At 44.9% G+C, this 22594-nt stretch overlaps 1 protein-coding gene and 1 long non-coding RNA gene across 2 annotated transcripts in view; both read right to left on the bottom strand.

The window, feature by feature from the left end:
• Positions 1 to 17319: 17319 nt before the first annotated feature.
• The window catches only part of LOC145454299 (uncharacterized), a 202321-nt gene continuing 197046 nt past the window's right edge, over positions 17320 to 22594 (bottom strand). The window contains exons 2-3 of the mRNA XM_080332293.1: positions 17667 to 17714; positions 17320 to 17358 (exon numbers count right to left, since the gene is read on the bottom strand). Coding sequence (XP_080188419.1) covers positions 17320 to 17358; positions 17667 to 17714 — 87 coding nt within the window. The remainder of the gene's footprint in view (positions 17359 to 17666; positions 17715 to 22594) is intronic.
• Positions 17733 to 18395, bottom strand: LOC145454200 (uncharacterized). The gene is made up of 2 exons (XR_013920074.1): positions 17950 to 18395; positions 17733 to 17886 (listed from the first exon to the last, which is right to left on the bottom strand). It is a non-coding gene; the product is annotated as an uncharacterized LOC145454200 (long non-coding RNA).

Here is a 22594-nt window from a genome sequence, read left to right as displayed (position 1 = left end):
ACATAAAATTCTGCCTTCAACTTAATCAACTTAATACTACAAGCGGCAGTTACGAGAAACGGCAAAAACGGCTCGGTTATGATATATATATATATATCATCAGCTGTTGATTTTACTACTTCGTTGTGGAAACCCCAATGTTTTATTCGACGAGTACAAAATATCAAATCTTTGTCCGGTGTCCGTACGTACTAGGCCTACTGCTCGCCAAGCAGCAACGGTCAAACTGCGTTTAACTAAGCATAACCAAACATCAACAGTCAACACATAAGGTACTATTTTAAACTAGGCAGAGCGAAGACAAATTATACTGCTGCAAAGTACTAGCGTGTGAAACGTGTTGATAACCTCATATAAAGCACGGCAGGTGTTCTTACAATCACACTAGTGTACGACGTATACGTACATCGAACATCTATATTTACTGTGGATACTTCTTACGCAATGACGCGCAAAGCTAACTGCGGCTTCTGACGTAATAATGAGCAGTGGCGTTTGAAAATCAGACGCTTATGCTATCACGAACCTTGTATAATATATCTTCCTTGTTCACAAATATTCAGTTTATGTCATGGTCCTTGTACAAATAAAAAGTAATCGTTCTTTCACAAAGAAATCGATTAGATATGGGAAGTACTCGATTACGATTACGATTACTTCGGATTTTTTCGAATGTAATCGATTGCGATTACGATTACTTGAAAATGCTGTAATCGTCGTAATCGATTACGATTACTAATCGCGATTAGCCCATGTCTGGTTCATGGTGATAAAACATGATCCGTTGATGATTCGCGACTAAAAATTATGACTTGGTTTGGTTCGAACTTTCGTACAATTACTCGATTTCGGATTGACTGGGTGATTAAATAAAAATAACTCCAGTTGAGTTGGGTGAAACGTTAAATCAGAGAAGGACTTGCGACTCGCAACGGTGACTTGGTAATCCTATGGACGCAACAATCTATGAAACTGTCATGGTGAATAGTAATATATCAAAAGGTCGTAGCTTGCGTCACGCAGAGTCTATAGTAGTGCGGAACGGATCGACAAATTCTCTGGTCCGGCTCCGATCCGGTTTGCCAATTCTCTTGTCCGGCTCCGACCGTATCTGGAAAAAGTAGTGATCCGGCTCCGCCCCAAAATGAAAAAGTCCTGCCGGAAATCCGGCCCAACACGGTACCGTGTTTCCGTGAATTTAAAAATTCTCGTTCTGGCTCGTTTCTTTTCGCACTGGCTTGGCGGTTACTTGTTTGTTGTTGGTTGGTTGGTAGTTATTTAGTTACAAACGTCATGCCTATCCATAGAGATTCTGGCCTTATTAAAATAGTACTCCGGCCGTATCAGAAAAGTACTGATCCGGCTCCGATCCGGTCCGGCCAAAATTTAAAATATTTGGCCGGATATCCAATCCGACTCCGGTCCATGCTCCGCACTAGTAAATAGCTCTCTAATCAGGTCAGTATGGCAACCATTGGCATTCTGTGACCCCCGTGACGTATATAGTTGGTCACATGCTAGGTGTTGTTTGCTCTCTTTATACATGTTATCATCGGTGGCGAGTAAAGTAGCAGTACGCTCCACAGCTGTAACACCAATGAATTCTTCGGCGATTGGACATTTCTATTCCAGTAGACCCCTTCGGTCCAGTGTTGCCAATTTAGCGATTTTCGCGCTAGATCTAGCGATTTTTGTAAAAGTATTTAGCGATTATTTGGCGCTTTTTTACCGAAAATAGCCAATAAAGATCAGTTTTGGCTGACATAACATCAAGTTGTGGAACATTTCTTGCTCCATGAAAATACGTTCGGACGATTTGTCATAGTTGAGTGACTTTGGATAGTAGAGATACGCAACTCCTGGCGGTTTCGCATGGGCAAACAGTGTCTCTTCTTGCTGAGTAGCATAAATGGCAGTGAAATTTAATATAATTGACCACGATCGAAAGATAGTTTTCGCAGTTATTTCGAAAATACAAAACAAAATCTCGTCCGGACAACGGAACCATGCACCCCGAAACAGCCCTCAAAGTCTGAAAATCGGCAAAAGTTTGAAAACCGGCATTGCTCCAACAATGGCACCGCTGCAACACAATGAATATAACAATGACCAATTTCGTCCAGCGATTGTTCTGATCAATGCCGACTTTCAGACTTTGGGGGCCGCTTTGAGGTCGTTCCATTGTCTTGACAAGAATCTAATTCGTATTGTCGGAATCAGTGTGACACTAGCTTTCGTTTAGGACCAGAGTAATTACATTTCATACCCCGGGTTGGTCCTCAGATTATTTACTTAATGTCTCTAAACTTATAGTGGCTGGTAAACCCGGTTCATGTCGTGTTGTGTCGGGTCAAGTCGCTTGTCGTGTACACGTGTGTCAAGTCGCATGTCGCGTTCAAGTACTCCAACACAGTTTAGAAAAGAAGTCAAGCGCATTTCCGCGGTACATCGCATCACGTATTTACGAGCAAGCCACTCGCTTATTTAGTGAGCGGGTATGCCTGCAAACCTGGTCAGCAGTCACGTATAGCGATCATTGCGCAAAGCGATCTGCTTTGTCCAAGTGCACTGCACGTTTTGTCCCGCTTAGAGCTGACTATTACCTATTTTGAACTAGAAATATGGTAAGTGACTTTGGCCCCAGACGAGTGAAATATAGCTGAGAAGAATGCATTGAAATAATGGTTCAATTTAACACCCTTAGCAATTAATGTAGATTTAGCGCTATTCTTTAGCGCTTTTTTCTCAATATTTAGCGACATCTAGCGATTTTTGACACCAGTTTTAGCGATTTTCTTCCATCCGGAGTTGGCAACACTGCTTCGGTCTAGTGTCAGTAGACCCCTTCAGGGCTCGAAGCACCACATCATGTGGTACGAGATGCATTGTGGAATTAGGCCGGTATGCTGTGGAATATTTTATTCGCTAATTTATGCAACTGGGATATTCTTCATCCAACGCGCGATTCTATGTGAATGGGCTTTTTGATTTTAATATAGGTAGCCTACCATCAGACATTTTGTAGAAAATGGACAGGGGCTACTAGAATTCTTATTGGGAGCACAAGGGGTACGATCGCTAGAAAGGTTAAGAAACAATGCTATTACTCAATAATTATATTTAAGTTGTTATTGATATGTTCCAATAATAATCGAAAGCAAAATCCAACGCTGATTTAATTTGACTTTGGCAATGACAGTAACAACAGCCTACTTATCACGACTATATCAAATCCCGGATTAGGATACACCGCTCAAATGCTCTGATATCAGATTAATCTTCAGTAGCACGTCAAAGGTCCACTAGCAGCAATATTGTAACCCGACAGTTATACGATGTCACAAATCATGATCCACCCTCTCGCATGATGTCTATAACTAGGGCTGGGCAAAATCGAGTACCTGAGTGATTCGATTCTGAATCACGTAATATCAGTGTTGCAACTCTAGGTTCCCGGAAAAACACAAGATTATGTCCTGAAAAAACACTAGATTGGCGAAAAAAACACTAGATTAGTAAATTGCTGGAAAAGTTTGCCCGCTTGCCAAGTAATCATGATGACGAAGGCACAAATCCACAGACAAGAAGTGTTCCACACATGAAATCGATACATATGCATGATTATTCAATGAAAATTAATGAAACGAATTCAACAGCGCAAAAAAAATCAAATTTGTCGCTTTCGAATTGTGCGGCATCATAAAATTATCTTTCGATTTGTACACCATCCATCAAATATAAGTATCTTTTGTGGGGCATCTTGCTCACTACCGCATATCTTCAACCAAACAATGGGGAGGTTTCCATATGCAGCATACTTCAATTCCACGAATGCAGTGGAATGTGGAAATGCCAAGAGATTTGTCATGAGCTTCCCCAGTAAATGGAATTGTGATTCACCGAATCCATTGTGCACAATTTTTGCGAAAATTCTGTTGGAGGGCATTGACTGATAAACTGCAGCTCATTTTGCGATCTTGCCAAAGTTCAAGTTCATCAAATAATATCACAGAGGGAAATTGCACAGCTAGAGGAATGATTGACTTTACTATTCTTCTTACTATTCTTCGGCCTGCTTACATTTTCAATATTTATTGATGACGCGAAACTCGAATTTAACAATGCTTGATTAGCACTCCATCAATGCAGTGCAGCTGGCGGGATGATACGCAGGAATCCCGGCGGATCGTATCGCTGCAGCATGAATTATATTTTTATTGCAATTTTGTTCAATAAAACTGTCTGTCTGTCTCTCTGTCCCGGCAAATGAAAATCTTGCCCGAATCTGCAGACTGAGTTCAACAAGAAACGGCAGAGCATCAGAGCGAAATCGCTCTTCATTTTTTCAGAGACTTTTGTTCATAAGTGCGGATTCACAGCGCACCCTGTTACGTAATAATTGCGTGCTACTGCACCGCCACACGGAATTGTTGAAAACAAACACAGCCAGAGACACCAAATCGCCTCGTTAGCGATAAATTTAGCGTATAATCAAGTCGTCTAACGTTAGAATATTCATTACTCACATAATTGCAGAAAAACACTAGATTAGCAAAATTTAGCGAAAAAAAACACTAGAACACTAGGACGACCGAAAAAACACTAGATCTAGTGTTAAAACACTAGGAGTGGCACCACTGCGTAATATGCTTCGAGTCGAGTCGAGTAATCGAGTATCACCAATTATGACGTCATAACAGAATGTATTACGTCGAAGTTCAAATATGCGCCGTTTTTGCCACCACAAAGCATATAATGCAGTTTATCCATCTCGTAAAAGATACTTTGGTATTTAATCGACCATACCGATTTCATTCTACGTGGTGGAAATGTTGTGGGATTATCATGACTTCGTAAATGCGCTACGTCCAGAAACCTTCGTAGGTTTGTACTATGTTTTGTAAGTTACAATACGGCCAATCAGGGTTTCAAGGCTTCAACAGTGAAAATTATTATCGAAACTAGAATTCTCGTTGATAAATTAACTTTCAGTGGCGAGAAGCGTATAATTTCATTACTCGAAAAAATCGTCTTTTACTACTCGACTCGAATCATTCAAATTAATACTCGATTCAGATTCGAGTACTCGAATCATTGTGCCCAGCCCTATCTATAACTCATTATTTTAACACAAAACCAATTTTATTCAAGTATTTGAAAATGTGATTTGTTCCGTGTCAAGCATGCATAGTACAATAGTATTACATTTTCACGATGTTTGTGGAATGCCTGTCTGTCAAGCTCCCGTCAAATAAGGCCTACTTGGAAATTATACATTGAATATCCCTATTATTTATGCTGCGGCTCGCGGCGTCATCAAAAACTAGGAAAGTGGCCCGCGAGTACATTTGAGTTTGAGACCTCTGGCTTAGAGCGTAGTCTGGTCTCACGGCCCACTCGCAGCTCGCTTGCCTGATATCAGCAATGCATGCATCGTTGTCGGTCGCGTCTACGTGAGTTGCAGCACCGTAAGGTCTCACAAAATCTTTGGGAAATTGGCATTGAAAGTTCACGCCATCGCCGGTTTTCTTTTTGTAGCGCCCGCGTCCAAATATAAGCCATCGTGACATCACCTAATACATAGTGAACTCATATCTGGTTCTGCCGGACACAAATTGCGCAAGTATACGCAATGCTTTGCGCCAAGTCGGAAAACAGCAGCTAACGTGGAATAGAGACTCGCGAAATTTAGACACGTACGACACGTACGTCAGTCAATTGTGTATCCATAGAACAACGCAACTCCTCTAGTAAGGGACGTGCGTAGGTGGGTGCGTTAAATTGACAGAATGGGCGCGTTGCGAAGGGGTCAGATGCATGACCGGTCTATCTGCACTGGATTCGAAAACACTAGGTCTGACTCTAACTTCCAAACCCTTGACAGGCTGCCTACTTCTTTGAGTATTATAGACAACGTCCCAAATCGCCGCGTCGCAATCTGGTAAATCCGCACTGAATTTGGCTACGTCGACTTCTGCCGTTCAGCCACGTTAGGTAATGCTCATGCAAAGTGCCTCGTTGTTGAAATTCGCAGTGGCGGCTCGTCCTATAGGGCAACTGGGGCATTGCCCCACCTAAAATTCTCTTCACTAACAATTCTTTACCATTTATAGACGCACACCAATCTATATATACCGAAACCACAGCGAAAATCGTATTCTTCTTGTCCTTTCGCTTGTAAATGCCCATATATAGCGAAGTCTCTACGAAAATCGAATTCTCTTCTGTGTTTTTGCTTTGCGAATGCCTAGCCGGGCATGCCCCGGTAGCGCTCATAACAAGCTTTCACTGTCTATTCTCTCAAAGCCGCGCACAATAAAGAAACGGTAATTTACTCTCTCCTATTCATAAAATGACCGAGCAACCGGGGCAAATTAGCTCTGTGCCCTTAAGGTGTGATGTAACAATCGTATCTATAGCTGAACTCGGTTACCGTCATATGCGTTTAGTCGACCTTTGGTGGTATAGGTCGATTTTGATGGTGTTTCACACCATGAAAACTCTTGAAACTTGGTATGTCATGTCGTGATGGTGGTATTTAACACTGCCCCAAGTTTCAGGGTTTTTACTTAAAGTTTAGGGTAGTAATTCCGTTTCCGAAGTTGAGTGTGTGCTGATCCTTCATGTATCGCAAACAGATTTTACTCAAAAGCTGGTATTGGTATCCAATCCATTGATTTTTACGATGTTCAATACTGAGATCGGTTATGACATTTGGCACGGTAAGTCTTAACGTTAGTATCGAACGCTGTACCAAGTGTAAAGTTTGTCACTGAACTGTGTTAGTGGTAATTTCGTTTCCTAATTCGAGTGAGAGCTGACTCTCATTTATCGCTAACAGATTATACGCAAAGCCGGTATTGGTCTCTATTGATTTTAACGATGCTCCTTACCTAGATCCGTCATAAGCTTTTGAACAGTATGTCTTGATTTTTATATCGAACGCTATGCCAAGTCTCAAGGTTGACACTCAATGATTAGGGCAGTAATTTCGTTATCAAGGTCGAGCATGGTAGAGATGCGCTCCGATCTGACACTTTAGCCTTCAACGCATTGCGGATATCACGCAAAAGCCGTTGTATCTGCGGTAACGTTAACTGAGATGATGATATCATTCTCAGATTCCATTCAAATATTTACTTTGATATTATATCCTCCAATGTCAATTTCACCGTGAAATTGTGGCCGTCAAGCCATTTGCTTACAACCCCCTCAAGCGCGATAGCTATTTAGTTTTCGATGGCGGCTAACAGCTGATCACTTGATCAGCCTATTCCTCAGTAAATTTTACGCAAAATTCGGTGTTGGTCTGTTCGCATTAATTTTGACAGTGTGCCATACCGAAAAGGGCCATGAGGACACTTCTCGATGATGTCATGTAACAGTGTACTAAGTTTAAGGCTTTCATCCACGTATTTATTCGGTAATATATATATTCCAAAGGCGATTTCGCAGCAGACCTATAGACAGTAATAAAGCCGTATGTGTCGTGTTACAGTCTCCAGTTTCAAGGCCAAAATCTTCTATGCTGTACCGAGACCGAATTTCCGAGGCTGCTATTCTTGGTTCTTCAGAATGATGTTTTGGATTCAATATGACAGGCCCAATCTATGAGATAACAATTGCGTATCTGTCCGAACTCGTTGACCTTTCCAATTAGTCCTACGCTATCTCTCGAGTTATAGTCATTTCCATTTCTGCAGATAATTAGTCAGGCCTAGTGCGAACATGAACCGTGTTGAATCTTTTTTCCGTACGCCGTTTACGCAGTTACCATACTTCAAGTCACAGCTCACCGGCGGACCTCTCGAGTCTCGTGGCACATACGTTAAAATCACTGTTGCCGGGAAATTCATGTTACCTTACCATCATTAAGTTACTTGTTTACGTTGGAAAACGCGATTGTGACGTCATCTTGATAAAAAGTCGCCTGCAGCCCTTGCCCCACCACCCGATATTGTCACGAGCCGCCACTGGAAATTCGTACCGGTAAAAGTACGTCTTGACGTTGCAACGAGGCGAGTCAGAGTCATGTAGTAAATTTTTGCCTCAGTAATTTTGATAAGTTACGAATTCTGGTTTTCTCTGCGCTGTATCTCATTCAAATCTTGCTGAAATTAGTTCTAAGGAATGTGACGTGGTTTTACAGGCGAGTTATATCAATGAAGATAGTTCCAATCGAGAAAATATTGCGGAAAATAATCGCATTATTTTAACTACGTGTACCGGTATTTGGCTAGGACCTAAAGTGTCTATTTCAGGGACCGGACCGGATCTTTGTTAATTTCATTTCATATCTACGATTAGGCTTGCCGTTTGTTCATTTTTGCTTCCGCTTTTAGAATTCCCGTTAAAAAATACAACACTAATTTTTCGGCTTAAATCGATCCCTAACTTGACGCACTATATCCATTAGTTGCTCAAATGTTCATTTTAGAAATTAGGCGATCATATTTTATCTGGCAAGAGCATTTCTCTCCGTGACGCCGTGTCACGCGAGTGAGTCATCTCAAATTTTTTCATTCATCCGAGAACGTGGTATGAGACGGTCGTGTTGCGTCTGAGCTCATGAAGCTCGTTCAGTATAATTGTAGGAAAGGTATTGGATGAAGCTCGTTCAGTATAATTGTAGAAAAGGTATCAACGGCTATTTGCAGATTTGAAAGACGAAGGCTTGGTATCACTGAGATACATGGACGTTTACATTACTGTTGAACTAAGCTACATCTGCGCTGCGCAGTCAGCCTACTGGTTTACCTGACGCGCCTAGATCATAGCTTGTTGTATCGATATGCCGACGTGCCTAGATAAGTTGAAATTCTTTTATTATCAGCGTCAATACTCAACTAAAACTCACACGGGACTATCGAAAGGTTACTCTACAACTGCCTGAGGCTCATACCGGCTCTCGTAGTACATTGTTCAGTAACCATTCAACTGAAACTATTTGAGGCTTTGTGCCAGCTCTCATAGCATGATAGATACATCACTGACCCACTAAAACACAACTACTTGAGGCTCGTGTCACCTCTCGTAGTACGGGCAATGCCGTTACATTCAACTGCAACTACTGGAGGATCGTGTCAGCTCTCGTAGTACAATAAACATACGGGCAATGCCGTCACATTCAAATGCAACTACTGGAGGCTCGTGTCAGCTCTCGTAGTACATTAAACATACGGGCGATGCCGTTACATTCAACTGCAACTACTGGAGGCTCGTTTCAGCCCTCGTAGTACATTACACATACGGGCGATGCCGTTACATTCACACATACGGGCGATGCCGTTACATTCAACTGTAACTACTGGAGGCTCGTTTCAGCCCTCGTAGTACATTGAACATACGGGCGATGCCGTTACATCATTCAACTACAACTACTGGAGGCTCGTTTCAGCCCTCGTGGTACATTACACATACGGGCGATGCCTTCACATTCAACTGTAACTACTGGAGGCTCGTTTCAGCCCTCGTAGTACATTGAACATACGGGCGATGCCGTTACATTCAACTGAAACTACTGGAGGCTCGTTTCAGCCCTCCTAGTACATTGAACATACGGGCGACGCCGTTACATTCAACTGGCACTAGTGGGGGCGTGTGTCAGCTCTCGTAGTACATTAGAATAACGGGCAATGCCGTTACATTCAACTGCAACTACTGGGGGCGTGTATCAGCTCTCGTGGTACATTCAACATAGGGGCAATGCCGTTACATTTAACTGCAACTACTGGGAGCTTGTGTTGGAGTGAGCTCTCGTAGCCTCACGAAACATACGATTTCCGTAACATGAGAACACGATTACCCAAGGGTAGACGCCGCATAAAAAAATCCTGAGGGGAGCGTCCGTTCTACTTGTAAGTCTGTGGACAAATAGTCAGCTCCAGCCGTTTCCAAGTTTGTCTTAGATGCCGAGTTTTAAAAAAATGGTAGCCCTCTTTAAGATATAGAATATCATCCTTATAGATTACAAAAGAAATTTTAACAAAAACATAATGAATGATTGATTGGAAATTGACAACATCACGATTGCACGACTGTATTCGCCGCCTCGCGCCAGCCATGTTCGTCACAACCAAGATCGACCTAGTATTGTTGCCATCGCGAGAGGCGATCGCAAGTCATTGTTTTGCGTAGCCTAGTTTTGAGGCTGACCTGGATCGCACTGTGCAGTGCACAGTCTGCACGCTTGGATAATCCTCCGCACTCGAAAGGTCTAATGAACTTTGCTGGTTACCTTGGGATCTTGTTCAAGCACACAATCTCATCTGTCTAGGCTGGCTTTTAGGATGGAAGAATGGATTAAATAACAACGAAAGAAAGGAGGGGTCGTCTCTGAAACGATGGTCCGTGTGCAAGAGGAGATAGAAAAAGGGACATTGTGGGAAAGCAACGGCCGCGGGTCGGGTGCCTATGCAGGTATCGATAGTCGGGATGCATTTTAACCCAATTCAAACTACCTTCGAACCCCAGACAAAAGTCGCTGAGCCATGTTCGTGCCACCATGACGGCCTCTATGGCCCAGAATTATCCAGTAAATCGCCTGATGAGTGCTACGCGAGGGCTAACATTATAACCCTTCTTCGCCAGGTAGCCTTGTTGCAAATCATGTTTCCGTAGTCGGTACCCCTTCCACCATTCTCTTGAAGTCCGCGTGTTCCGGATCTGTGCGCATTCGTAGTGACTAAATATACTTGTTTTTGTACAAGAAACGCCACAACGTTGCAACCTCCATACTTTCCTCGTAAGATTACAAGAATAGATAACGATCGACATTTTACATCTGTTCGGGACGAGACGTTCCATTCTGCTGACTACCTCGGCGTTCGTTCGTTAGGGATATCTCGTCCGATTGGTTAACTAGTTTAACCGAGATCGGCGCCACCTCGTTCGTGGATCCCAGCTGGTCCTGGCAAGCCTGCCCGCGTGGATCCATTGGGTTGGCCATACCTGCCGATTCATCGAAATTACGGAGTAGAGTTTCCGCAAACTAGGAAACTGCGGGCTGGGCCTGGTCAGCCATGTACTGCTGAAATTCTGCAGTCTTCCTGTGATCACGTCGACACGAAATCTCTTATGGCCTAATTGGTCGGACGTATATGTGGTGTTGAGAGACATTTTTAGCACTAATCTACCGCAGTTTCTTCGATTCCTTTTCCGAAGGGCCTTTTCTTGGAATACTCATTTTTAGCTGTCTGGTCGCAATTACATGAACATCTGTAGAACAAGAGGCAAACGGTGAGGGTTGGGTTCAAATTAGAATTGGAATACGCTACACAAGACAATAGAGGGGGTATATAATGATGTTTATTCGTTCTATGAAGAAGCATGAAAAGGAAGGCATAACGTATAAGTAGATTTAATCCTGATGCATGGGCAAAGTTCCAAGGCCGGGGTTAATGCATGGGCAAAGTTCCAAGGCAGGGGTTGTCAACTCAACTTGTCGCGGGCCGCATGACTTCAATATTGAGATCAAAATAGGCAACGCAGTCTTGATATTTCTACGTCGGTAAAACGCGGTGCTCTCTAACAGAGGCGGCGCACACAGTTACCACAAAAGAAATATTATTTTACTGAAGAAATACAAATACAACAAAAAATATCGTGATATTTTGAACTATGAGCTGCGCACGATACCTGACAACAACCACTCGGCAGCAATTGAATCAGGCGTGCCTGTGGCCAACCTTTTTGCTATTCGTGGTCGCATTTCAATTACTTAATTAGTTGACTGGAAGCTAAATACCTACGTTGAACTGTCAACCGAGCGAGATAGTGTAGTGGTTATGCGTCCGGCTTCTCGAGCGGTAGGTCGTGGGTTCGATCCCCGGCCGGGTCATACCAAAGACTCGAAAATTGCTATCCTGCTAGGCGCTCAGCAATCTCGGATAGCATGGAGAAAAAAAACGGGGCGCAGACTAGATGACCTCATAAGGCCGTATCGCAACTCCGTCGTCAAAGCATCTCGATGGTGCAAGCGAAAAAGAATATCATCTCTCTCTATATAATTGTCCATCGTCCGTAAACTCCGGATTGAGTATAAAATTTACTATGAGCACGCAAATCGTGCATTGTCATGCTATGAATAGCCATGGGGGTTCGTTTTCTAGTCGCGCCTAGCGCGAGAATTTTTTCATACTCATGAGTGAATTTCGTCATAAGTATCAATGTAGTTTCTCATTTTACAGTAAAGTTTCACATGTTACTATCGAATATTTATCCTTTCTCAGCCCGTGTGATCAGATTAACCGGTAAGAGTTTTTTTATGCTGGAGGTGTCTTCGATAATTTAAGGAAGTTCATAGTTCTGTGCTGCATCTTAACGTGGATCAACTGTTTATTTATTGACCTCCCATCAGGGTTGTCGCTATAATGGAAATGTTATATTCACCCAAACGCATACCTGGTTAACCAAAACGCATACCTTCAAGAAACAAGTCTCATTCGTGATGAGGAGAAAACCATTACAAATTGTTATTTCTTTATGGGGCGCATCATTTACTCTGATGTTCGCATATAAACTGTGGGGCTCAGACACGACACTGTATTAAAATCGAAGTTCCACTCGGGGTTGAACCGCGCGCAGCGCAAAGAAAATATCAAGAATACTTCAGACCTCTGATTGATTAGGGAGTGAATTCGTAAATTCAGTTTGCACATTGACTGCCGCCAAAACATCTCAATCGAATTTAGTGCCGCAGATCGGCCACCCCTGAACTACATCGATAACGAGGTTAGCTAAACACGGATTTTGCTGGAAAATTCACGGATTTAAAATTATCTCCTTGTAAAGATTGGTCTTCTGGGGAGCCCGAAGTCGTTTTCTAAGAATCGGTCATGGCAGGGATGGGCCATTCCACGGAAGGCAAGATGCCCAATCATATCAGCAAATTCTTCATCTATGGAATGTTGTTACCATTGCCGTCACCAAGCCGTATCAGCTAGTGAGGAATACTGATATTGGACACGGGGGTATAGCTTACTTTAAAAAAACAACGACAATATGTTGAAAAAAACAATATGTTCAAACTGAGATCAATTTCAGCATTTCCAAATGCATTAATAAGCGTTCTTCCGCAATTTCAATTCAGTCCGCGGGCCGCAAAACATGACCTCGCGTGTTGGTGATCACTGGTCTGAATTATCTTTTGTCCACATTACGTTGTCTGCGGGATGTAATTGCAGGCCTTTCTGTTCGAAGTTCTAAAATTCTCCTTTGTCTCCTGTACCATGCGATACCCATCTCGGCCTACGTACGATGGGAGGTAACTCGTTCTTTAATTGTTATTAGTTAGTGATGATAGGTACTTTTTTTTATTTGAACTAGTTTCCAGTGTATTGCTGGATTTCCTTCGTTGTCCATGTCATAATGTACTTATACCGTTTTAATGTAAAATATCCTCCAGGCAGTCCATTGGATTTTCTTCTTTGTTCATGTCTTCATGTACTCATACCGTTTCAATGTAAAATATCCTCCAGGCAGACTATCAGTTTGCCTTACCTCCAGGTCACATTCAAGTGTTCTGAGAGTAGGTCAGAAAAGTTATCACAGGGACGAGTGTAGGGACCCTAGCGTTTACGGGACTACCCACCCGGCGAGCCCACCCTAAGTCAAGGGATATCTGGTTGTTCGCCAATCGAAAATTCAAGAATTTTGTAAAGTCGTATAGTGACACATGCGTTTCGAATCATGGTTCGCCGACGTGAGTATGGCGATGGCCAATACAGAGACATTAGCGGGACTAGCACGCTAATTGAAGCCTGGTTCGTTTGCGAACGCTCGACGAACCACGACGTGAATATGACGCGAATATGGCGAATTGGTACAAGTCGCATAGAGACATTCACGGGACTTGCGCGCTAAACGAAACCTGGTTTGTTTGCGAACGCTCGACGCACCACGACGTGAATATGACGCGAATATGGCGAATTGGTACAAGTCGTATAGAGACATTAGCGGGACTAGCGCGCTAATCGAAACCTGGTTCGTTTGCGAACGCTCGACGCACCACGACGTGAATATGGCGAATTGGCACAAGTCGCATAGAGACATTCACGGGACTTGCGCGCTAATCGGAACCTGGCGTCACACCGTTGTGACGCGAACTGTAGTTTCGTTCAATCTTTATGCAAATGAGGCGAGTCGATGTGACGCGAAGTGCGGTATTGTTCGTGTCACACCGTTGTGACGCGAACTATAGTTTTGTTCATTCGGTATGCAAATGAGGCGAGTCGATGTGACGCGAAGTGCGGTATTGTTCGTGTCACACTGTTGTGACGCGAACTATATATAGTTTTGTTATACGGCGAAATTGTCATGAAGATGTCGGGAAAACCGAACTTCCGCACGGCATCGACGATGTAGCTGAGCTGCCACTCCCAGTAGGTAGGCGAAAACGTTTTCGAGTCCAAGGCTCTTGCTGGAGAACAATCCATCGCCCGCGCAGACGAAATGGCTCCAGAGACGGTCTTGTATATCCACCGGTCAAATTGAAAACGTAACAGAGCAAAATTTGCACTGTAATCCAAAACGCCAGACGTCAACTTCAAAACGTAAGATCTTTTCGCGCTTTTGTGTGATCCCGTATCCGATATGGAAGTCTCACAGAGTGAGCGGAATGGATAAAGAATCGGCCATATTGCTGTTTCCACGAACTTAAAACTGAAAAGTTTGTCGCAGTTAAGCCTCGCAGGCAACGTGCCGTTCTCATGGCGAAGGATAAATTGTCCATAGGCGCTCTCGGGACAGGCCCTGAGATATTCATAGGCCAAAGTCAGCCTATGCCGGCGGTCTTCATCCGAAATGGCAGCTATGTCGCTTGTGACGGATTGGACTTTAAGGATTGCGTACACGGGTCCATCTTTACATTTGTAGCCGTGCTGCCTTCTAATTGTGGAGCCGTAGTAAATCTTGTACAACGATAACACCTGCATATCTTGATAGGTCAGTCCGTGAATAACCACTGGCCAATCGGCCAAAAGGGGGACGTGATAAGTGCCGCTCTGACAACAGCACCTGGCAGCAGCCGAATATCGTCCTCGTAACGCAGCCTCCGTCATCGGCCTGGATCGGGCCGATCCGCAGCGAGGACACTCGTCCCAAGCACCGCTGCGTATCCACTGGCCCAACTTCTGGCCAGACTCCAATGACTGGTCGTCGTCCGCACGCGGTGGTAGCGCTCCTGCTACAAAAAACGGCTAGCGGCGGTTCTACGGCGTTGTTGCCTCTCTTCGAGCTGCGCAATTGCTCGTTCTCTTGCGGCGTCCACATCCGGGTCAACCAGCACTGTTCCGGTGAGAGACATAACTACTGATATTGTCCTGTCGATAGTACGAGCTCGAGGTATATAGCAGTAAGAGAGATCTGCGAAAACCAATGTAAAGGTTATTAAAGAAAAGCAGACTTTGAGCGCATCAACTCGTACAAAACACCAGTTGTTTACAACCCCGCTAACGCTACAATTCTGTAAGCTTACGCTGCTACGCAAACACCTCCTACCTCAACACGATACACGATCGAAATGATCGCAAAACGAGAGTCAGCGACGAACGCCGGACGGCCGAAGAAAAAATGACCCTCGAACGAGAGACTTCGCTAGAGCGACTTGTGGCTCGTCGCTGTCTGGTTCCCGTCGCTGATGACCACGTGGCCGAGTAAAATTCCGGATAAGCCAGAAATACTTCAAGCGCTTTATTATTGAGTCGGCCAGTCTTGAAAATATTGTTCAGAGTCGTAAACTCTCTATATATATTGTGTCCTAATTATAACACTGCGATAACCGACAAATTAGCAGCTAGTTTCCAAAATTAACTGTCACCTATCACAAAACACGGCGTAAACACTAAGAGTTATACAAACGGACACGGCGCATTAGTGCGCAGATTAATCGAATGAGCAGAGATCATTCACGATGCGATCGCTTTATAAAAGTACCTAACCACTGTAGCAGTCTTTGCGCTCATCTACTCGTACAAAACACCAGTTGTTCACAACCTTGCTAACGCTACAATTCTGTGAGCTCACGCTGCTACGCAAATACCTCCTACCTCAACGCGATACACGATCGAAATGATCGCAAAACGAGAGTCCGCGCCCAACGCCAGACGGCCGAAGAAAAAAATGTCCCTCGAACGAGAGACTTCGCTAGAGCGACTTGTGGCTCGTCGCTGTCTGGTTCCCGTCGCTGATGACCACGTGGCCGAGTAAAATTCCGGATAAGCCAGAAATACTTCAAGCGCTTTAATATTGAGTCGGCCAGTCGCTCAGAAAAACAGAAATACGAATTTATTCGGAGCCGGATACCGGATACCAAATCCGGATATATGTCGAGATACGGGACTTGACCGATAAACAAGGACGTGAATATGGCGGCGCTACCTTTTCGTACGGGGCCAAAATCGCGTTCGAAACATTTCGTTTAATTTTTCGCCACTAGGTGGCAGTACAGATACGATTTTTTCAAGGCACGTTGGGCACATGACCGCTAATCTACGACGTGGAAATGGCGGCGCTACCTCTTCGCACGGGGCCAAAATCGCGTTCGAAACATTTCGTTGAATTTTTCGCCACTGGATGGCGGTACAGTTACGAGTTTTTTCAGGTGCGTGATGCACATGACCGTTGACCTACGACGTGAATATGGCGGCGCTACCTTTTCGAACGGGGCCAAAATCGCGTTCGAAACCTTTCCTAAAATTTCTCACCACCAGGTGGCGGTAGCAACCCAATTTCGAAAACAGTTCCTTGTATTGTTGATAGCTATCCAACGAGACCAAAACGAACTTTCTACGTAGTCGGGAACATGCCGGGGTCAGAAAAGTTATATAGTATCGAACTTTCTACGTAATCGGGAACATGCCGGGGTCAGAAAAGTTATATAGTATTAAGGACTCGTGACCAAACGAGACCTTACTCGAACGGTCGCAAAACGTTAGAGACCTCGAGCGCGTGACCATATGAGTTTTTAACGCTGTGACAATTAATAACGGATTTTACTCATTATGACGTCACAACCGCTCCCAGCCCGCCCGAGGTGCATGGGATGTCTGTTTGTGGCACCCAATCGTCGAACTACATTCCATGGCAGACTTTCCGGTCGATCGCGTCGTTCAGTATACGCATAAGACACGATACGCTTCTCCTAGAGTCCTGGTCTATCGCTATTCATCGCGCTGAACTCGACGATCATACAATGACAAATACGTGATTCAATATGGAAAAATTCGGCGTCGTATGGGTGTACTTTGAACTATGCTGCGCTGAATTTTGCCCTATTGTCGATACTATCTACGTCAGCACGTCACACCTGATTTGTACACTTCAGACGTTATCCGCTCCTCCGTCGAAGTATTTTGCCTTCTGTCAACGCACAAGTGAATCAATAAGTATGACTTCGTAGACCATATCGCTTTTGCACGAAGCTATATGACCTGCAAGTTGTTCGTATGGAAATATGGAAATCACGTTACTAACCGTGTAAACGATAACTATGTGAGACGATACGCAAAACTTTCGGGCACGGTAGCTATAATAAGACGTTACCCTGCCGGTAAGGTTTAACATACCGTCGCTCCCTTCTGAAACTGTCTATTTCGACGCATCATGACAAAGAATCACAAGAGACAAAGGACACAATGATAACGATATATTGAAAACGAACAATTTACTTGAAAGATCGGTAAAGAACTATTCAACGACAATTCCGACGAGGTCTCCTGCACGGAAACGCACGATTATCTAGAAATAGAGGTTCCATCAGAATAACGATACTTGCCTATGGAATAAAGCGAGAAGCATACGAACCGTCTTACTTTTGAAGACGAAAACAAGGTTTTTAACTTTTGGTCACCATCAATGTTCGCCGCCATCAGCGGACGTCGTGAAAACCTGCGAAATGGAAATAAAAACAAGTATGTAATGAAGCGAGCGAAAAGATAATATCTGACATACCTTTGGTTAGATTCGTGTGATACGAGCTTGTCGTTCCTAGTTTTCGACAGTTCAACGTTGCGGAAGCGACGTTGCGGAAGCTTCGGCATCGCTGTGGATATTGCATAGGTCGTAAGTGACACGCAACTTTATCGTAATTAAATGACATATCTATTTTTTTCTGGAAAGAAAATGAGCGCCATTAGTACGGACAACGTGATTACAGCGAAGCCAGAACATGCAACGAAAAAGCATACGCTAACAACACAAAGCCACAACATACGACAAAAAGACGAACAAGAGTAAGTAAAACAAGCAAGACATTGCATGCTATCACTACGTGTGCCTATTTTTCTTGTCTTTGTAACAAAAGTTCCAGCAATTGGCTCGGTTTCTGGACCATATTTTGAGAAGCCGGATCATGCTGCGCATTGACTTGGTCGCATGAAGCACTTTGAATAGCATCCTCGATCGTCTCTGTATCAGAACGAACCAGTATCGGAACCGTTTCAGCCGCATTCAGGACAGGAGAAGTAACCGTAGCCGGTGCGGAGTGTTGAGGAGACACATGCGTTGTGTCATTCATGCCTTTACGAATGACATCATGCCTTTACGAATGACATATCCACGATACAAGTTTTTTGCAAGGTTTTCAGTGGTTGCATTTGCTTTGAACTCTTCGTTGTCGATATGGGCCCTAAGCTTACCTGCCCACTTGTTTTTGTTTCGCAGTAGGAAACTCAGTGCCAAAAGGTGAATGCCGTTCAGATATAATGCATTCCCGGCTTCTATCATAACTTCGATGTACCGTTGAAAAAACGGTGAATTCTCATAGTCAAGTACTTGATCCAGGTTGTTGATCCGTTCGTGAACATCAATCAGCGAGACTTAGAGTCACTTCGTTTTCGGGATTAGCCGGACTAACCCACAGCGGCTGAACCTGACTTAGTATGTGTCCAAGATGTACCTGGTAGGTATCATATGACGCATTGTTGAGCAATTCCTTTAGCGGTTTTCCGAAATCATGATTGCTGGCTAAAGTTTCGATAAATTCAGACATGGCGGTACCCACCAATGCTGCCAGGGGGCTCGGTCCGCTTCGCGAAGGCCCGATCCGTCCATTGTTTCATAAAGCCATCTCGCATAGGCACCTCTTTCCTCAGCGAGGTTTTGCACTTTTTGTCCCCGAATTTGGGGGAGTTTCGTTTCCTCCAAGGTTTATCGCACATGACCGGATCGCGCTAGTGCTTGGATCGTCCTCTCTTCTGAGTCTTGAAGCTTTAGGAATCGTTGTCTCTTGAGGAGGACCAGGCGGCTTTCAAGTGGAGGTACTCCCAGGCCTCCAGACTGTGCTTTTGCATAGAAGAAAGGGATCGGCGTGTCCCGAGGGAGGTGCAACCACTTCCTTATTTTCCCTCTGATGAGGCGATCTAGGTTGACCAAGTTCGCCTTTGTATCCGTTGCCAGTGTGCCATCGTACACGACCTTTGGTATGAGGTGGTTAACCAAGAGAGGTAGTTTCTGCTGGGGCTTTAGGGGGGCTTTTGAAAGCTCTTCCAGTCCCCTGCCCAGAACATGACCGATAGAGGACAGTGATCCACCATGTCCAATCTCAATACCGAGATACCTGTAAGTTTCGTCCGGAGCCATTGCCTCGATGGACTGGCCTTCGACCCGGACCACTGTGCGCTTATCCACATATACACGTTTCCGTTTTCCGTCGGCTTTCACTGTAAGCGACCTACACTTCTCAGCATTTGCCTTCAGTCCCGTTTGTGCCAGGTCCCCAAGGAAAGTTCCGACCTGACTGTTCATTCCCACGAGCGATTCTGTTAGAATCGCAATATCATCCGCAAAGCCAAGAGCTGGGATGGGTGTTGACCCAATCTTCGGTCCCATTTTCCTCAGTTTAGTGAGCGCCTCGTCGATAACGGAATTGAAGAGGACGGGGGAGAGCGGATCCCCTTGGCGGACTCCCCTCGTGACCCGGATCTTGTGGGTGTAGAGGTTTGTCGTCGCCCGTTCGTAGCAACTCTGCAAGTATTTCGTAAGGGGTCCTGGGGCCCCCATACGTCGAGCCGCACGAATGATACTGTCGTGTTTGACCGAGTCAAAGGCCTTCTTGAGATCCAAAAACATCACGCAAAGGCCTGTTCTCTTCTTGCGGGCCTGAGATAAGAGCGCATCCAGCATGATGATATTTTGAGCGCAGCCATCCTTAGGGAGAAACGCTCTTTGCATTCCATTTAGATTGAAGCTCCTCGTCATGCGCTTCGCCAGAATCTTATGGAAGGTTCTGATCAGAACCGACGCGATCGTGATAGGACGGTAGTGTCCCGGTTCCGTCGGTCTCGCTATCTTGGGTATAAGCACCGTACGCGCATGCTTGAACGGGCTTGGCGGAGCCCCATTCAACAACCATAGGTTGAACATTTTCATGAGTGCGGACGACGGAAGTTGTTTAACCGCACTCACCTTTATTCCATCTGGCCCTGCTGCTGACGGTCGCAATCCAGTCAGGGTTGTTTCGACTTCAGTCTTCGTGATAGGTTTCAGAAGCCCCCAATCCGTTTCTGCTTTGTCCGATATGTCTCGAGTATCGGAGCCTGCTTCAGTTTGGAAGAGTCTTTTCCAAAACTGGATCATTTCAGTGTGCGAGGGTTCCCGCCCAACTCGATTTGTTTGCCAGTCGCCTTTGAGCACATAGTTCGCACACGCCGCTCTGTCCTTTTTATACAAATTCTGGACTGCAGCATATTGTTCCCGTCTGAGTTATCTTTTAGGGCGCAACCGTCCCCATCCGAAACGCCTTTTGGAGCGAGACGTCCATTTCCTGGGGGTACATGACCGTCCCATTTTGCTGGCTATAGCCTTTGCATGCTGTTCCAGTATGGTGTTCAGTTGTTCACCCTCCAGTTGCCGGGTGATAATGCTATCAAGGAGCAGTTCACCTGCACGATCCCTGTCCTGAGACAAGGTACATTTGGCCTCAGACGAAAGTGCGTCACAAATTAGTCGGTCCCAGGTATCCTCCGTGTCAGACTCGTGATCGGATTCTTGCGGACTTTGTCCGTTCCCCGGGTTCCGTATTGTGCTCGTCCTGGGCATTCCCGTTCGTCTTAGTCTCACCAGAATAGCTTTGTATCGCGCTGATTTTCTTCGGCATTTGATGGCTTCCAGTGACCTTGAGCCCGGAAAGTTTGCACGTAGGGCTTCAGCAGAAACCATCCCAGTTGATGTTTCTATCGAGAGTTCGGTTGCGGCGAGGACTTCTTCCTCTTCTGCACACCATCGTTTCTTGCGAATCGCGGCTTTCCCGGCGGCCTCGGCATGAAATATGTTCGGGTGCTTGGACCTCTTGTGAAGACCCAGCCCAGTGGCGGTGGTGTAAAGGGTTCCGCAGAGTCCACAGTAAAAGCCAGCTGTGGTTTGTGTTCTTTCCAGTAGGACTCTCGCCTCTCGCCAGCCTGGAGGTATATGTCTCGAAAGCATGACACGTGTTTAACAGGTTCTTAGGTATGGAAGACCGATACACCTGTAAAAGACCCACCATATAATTCCCGTCTACTTACTGTTTCTCCGAGAGTCCCGAGATTCCGTATGGTCCATAGAGATGGCCGTCGCGTACTCTTGCGAGTTTAACTTGGAGCCTTCCGGCCTCCGGCTTGTCCCTTGTCCGTTTGCCCGTTCAATACCGCTTTTTATATGTGGAGCCTTCCGGCCTCCGGCTTGTCCCTTGTCCGTTTGCCCGTTCAATACCGCTTTTTATATGTGGAGCCTTCCGGCCTCCGGCTTGTCCCTTGTCCGTTTGCCCGTTCAATACCGCTTTTTATATGTGGAGCCTTCCGGCCTCCGGCTTGTCCCTTGTCCATTTGCTCGTTCATTACCGCTTTTTATGTGGAGCCTTCCGGCCTCCGGCTTGTCCCTTGTCCGTTTGCCCGTTCATTACCGCTTTTTATGGGGAGCCTTCCGGCCTCCGGCTTGCCGCTTGTCCGTTTTGCCCGTTCTATATCACCGCCTTTGGAGCCTTTCGGCCTCTGCCTTGTCCCTTGTCCGCTTCCCGTTTTACACCGACACCCAAACAAAAAGATGAGGTTGAGTGTCGAGCTGTTGTACTGTAGAGAATAGTTCCAACAATGGCCACGGTAACTAGTTATCAAATCTGAATTGTTAAGTCAAATTGAATCCTTTGTGTCCAACAGGGTGCTTGACTACCTGATACAACATAAAGTACACACAGACACAGTGTTACATGAAAGAGGCATAACCAAGTATTGCATCCCCTGGAACTGGAGTAGAGGTGTATTAGCCGTAATATACTATATGTCTCGATCCATACACGACTAAAAATCTGAATAAAATAGAAGACACCAATCGACCAAAGCCGTGACGTCGTGATCATTACGAGATCTGCGTTACAAACATCTGATGTAGGCTATAGTATTAGCATTATTGTGCAAATTCATGCTTGGAACGAATCTGCATTTCTAATCATCAATAAAGTTCAGAATATTGCACATACTATTTCATCCCATTTACTCGCGACATTCTCCTAGTTAGCAGGTACTGTGCGCCAGACTTTATTACGCGAGGCCAAATCTAATTCTGTCAATTCAAGATCGAATCAATTTATTGATCAAGTACTTCAAACTATGTCATTTCAGTG

Source organism: Botryllus schlosseri, chromosome 13, assembly GCF_051294905.1.
Source record: "Botryllus schlosseri isolate E-star chromosome 13, Bs_hap1, whole genome shotgun sequence".
Lineage (NCBI taxonomy): Eukaryota > Metazoa > Chordata > Ascidiacea > Stolidobranchia > Styelidae > Botryllus > Botryllus schlosseri.
This window is presented reverse-complemented; position numbering and strand designations above follow the sequence as displayed.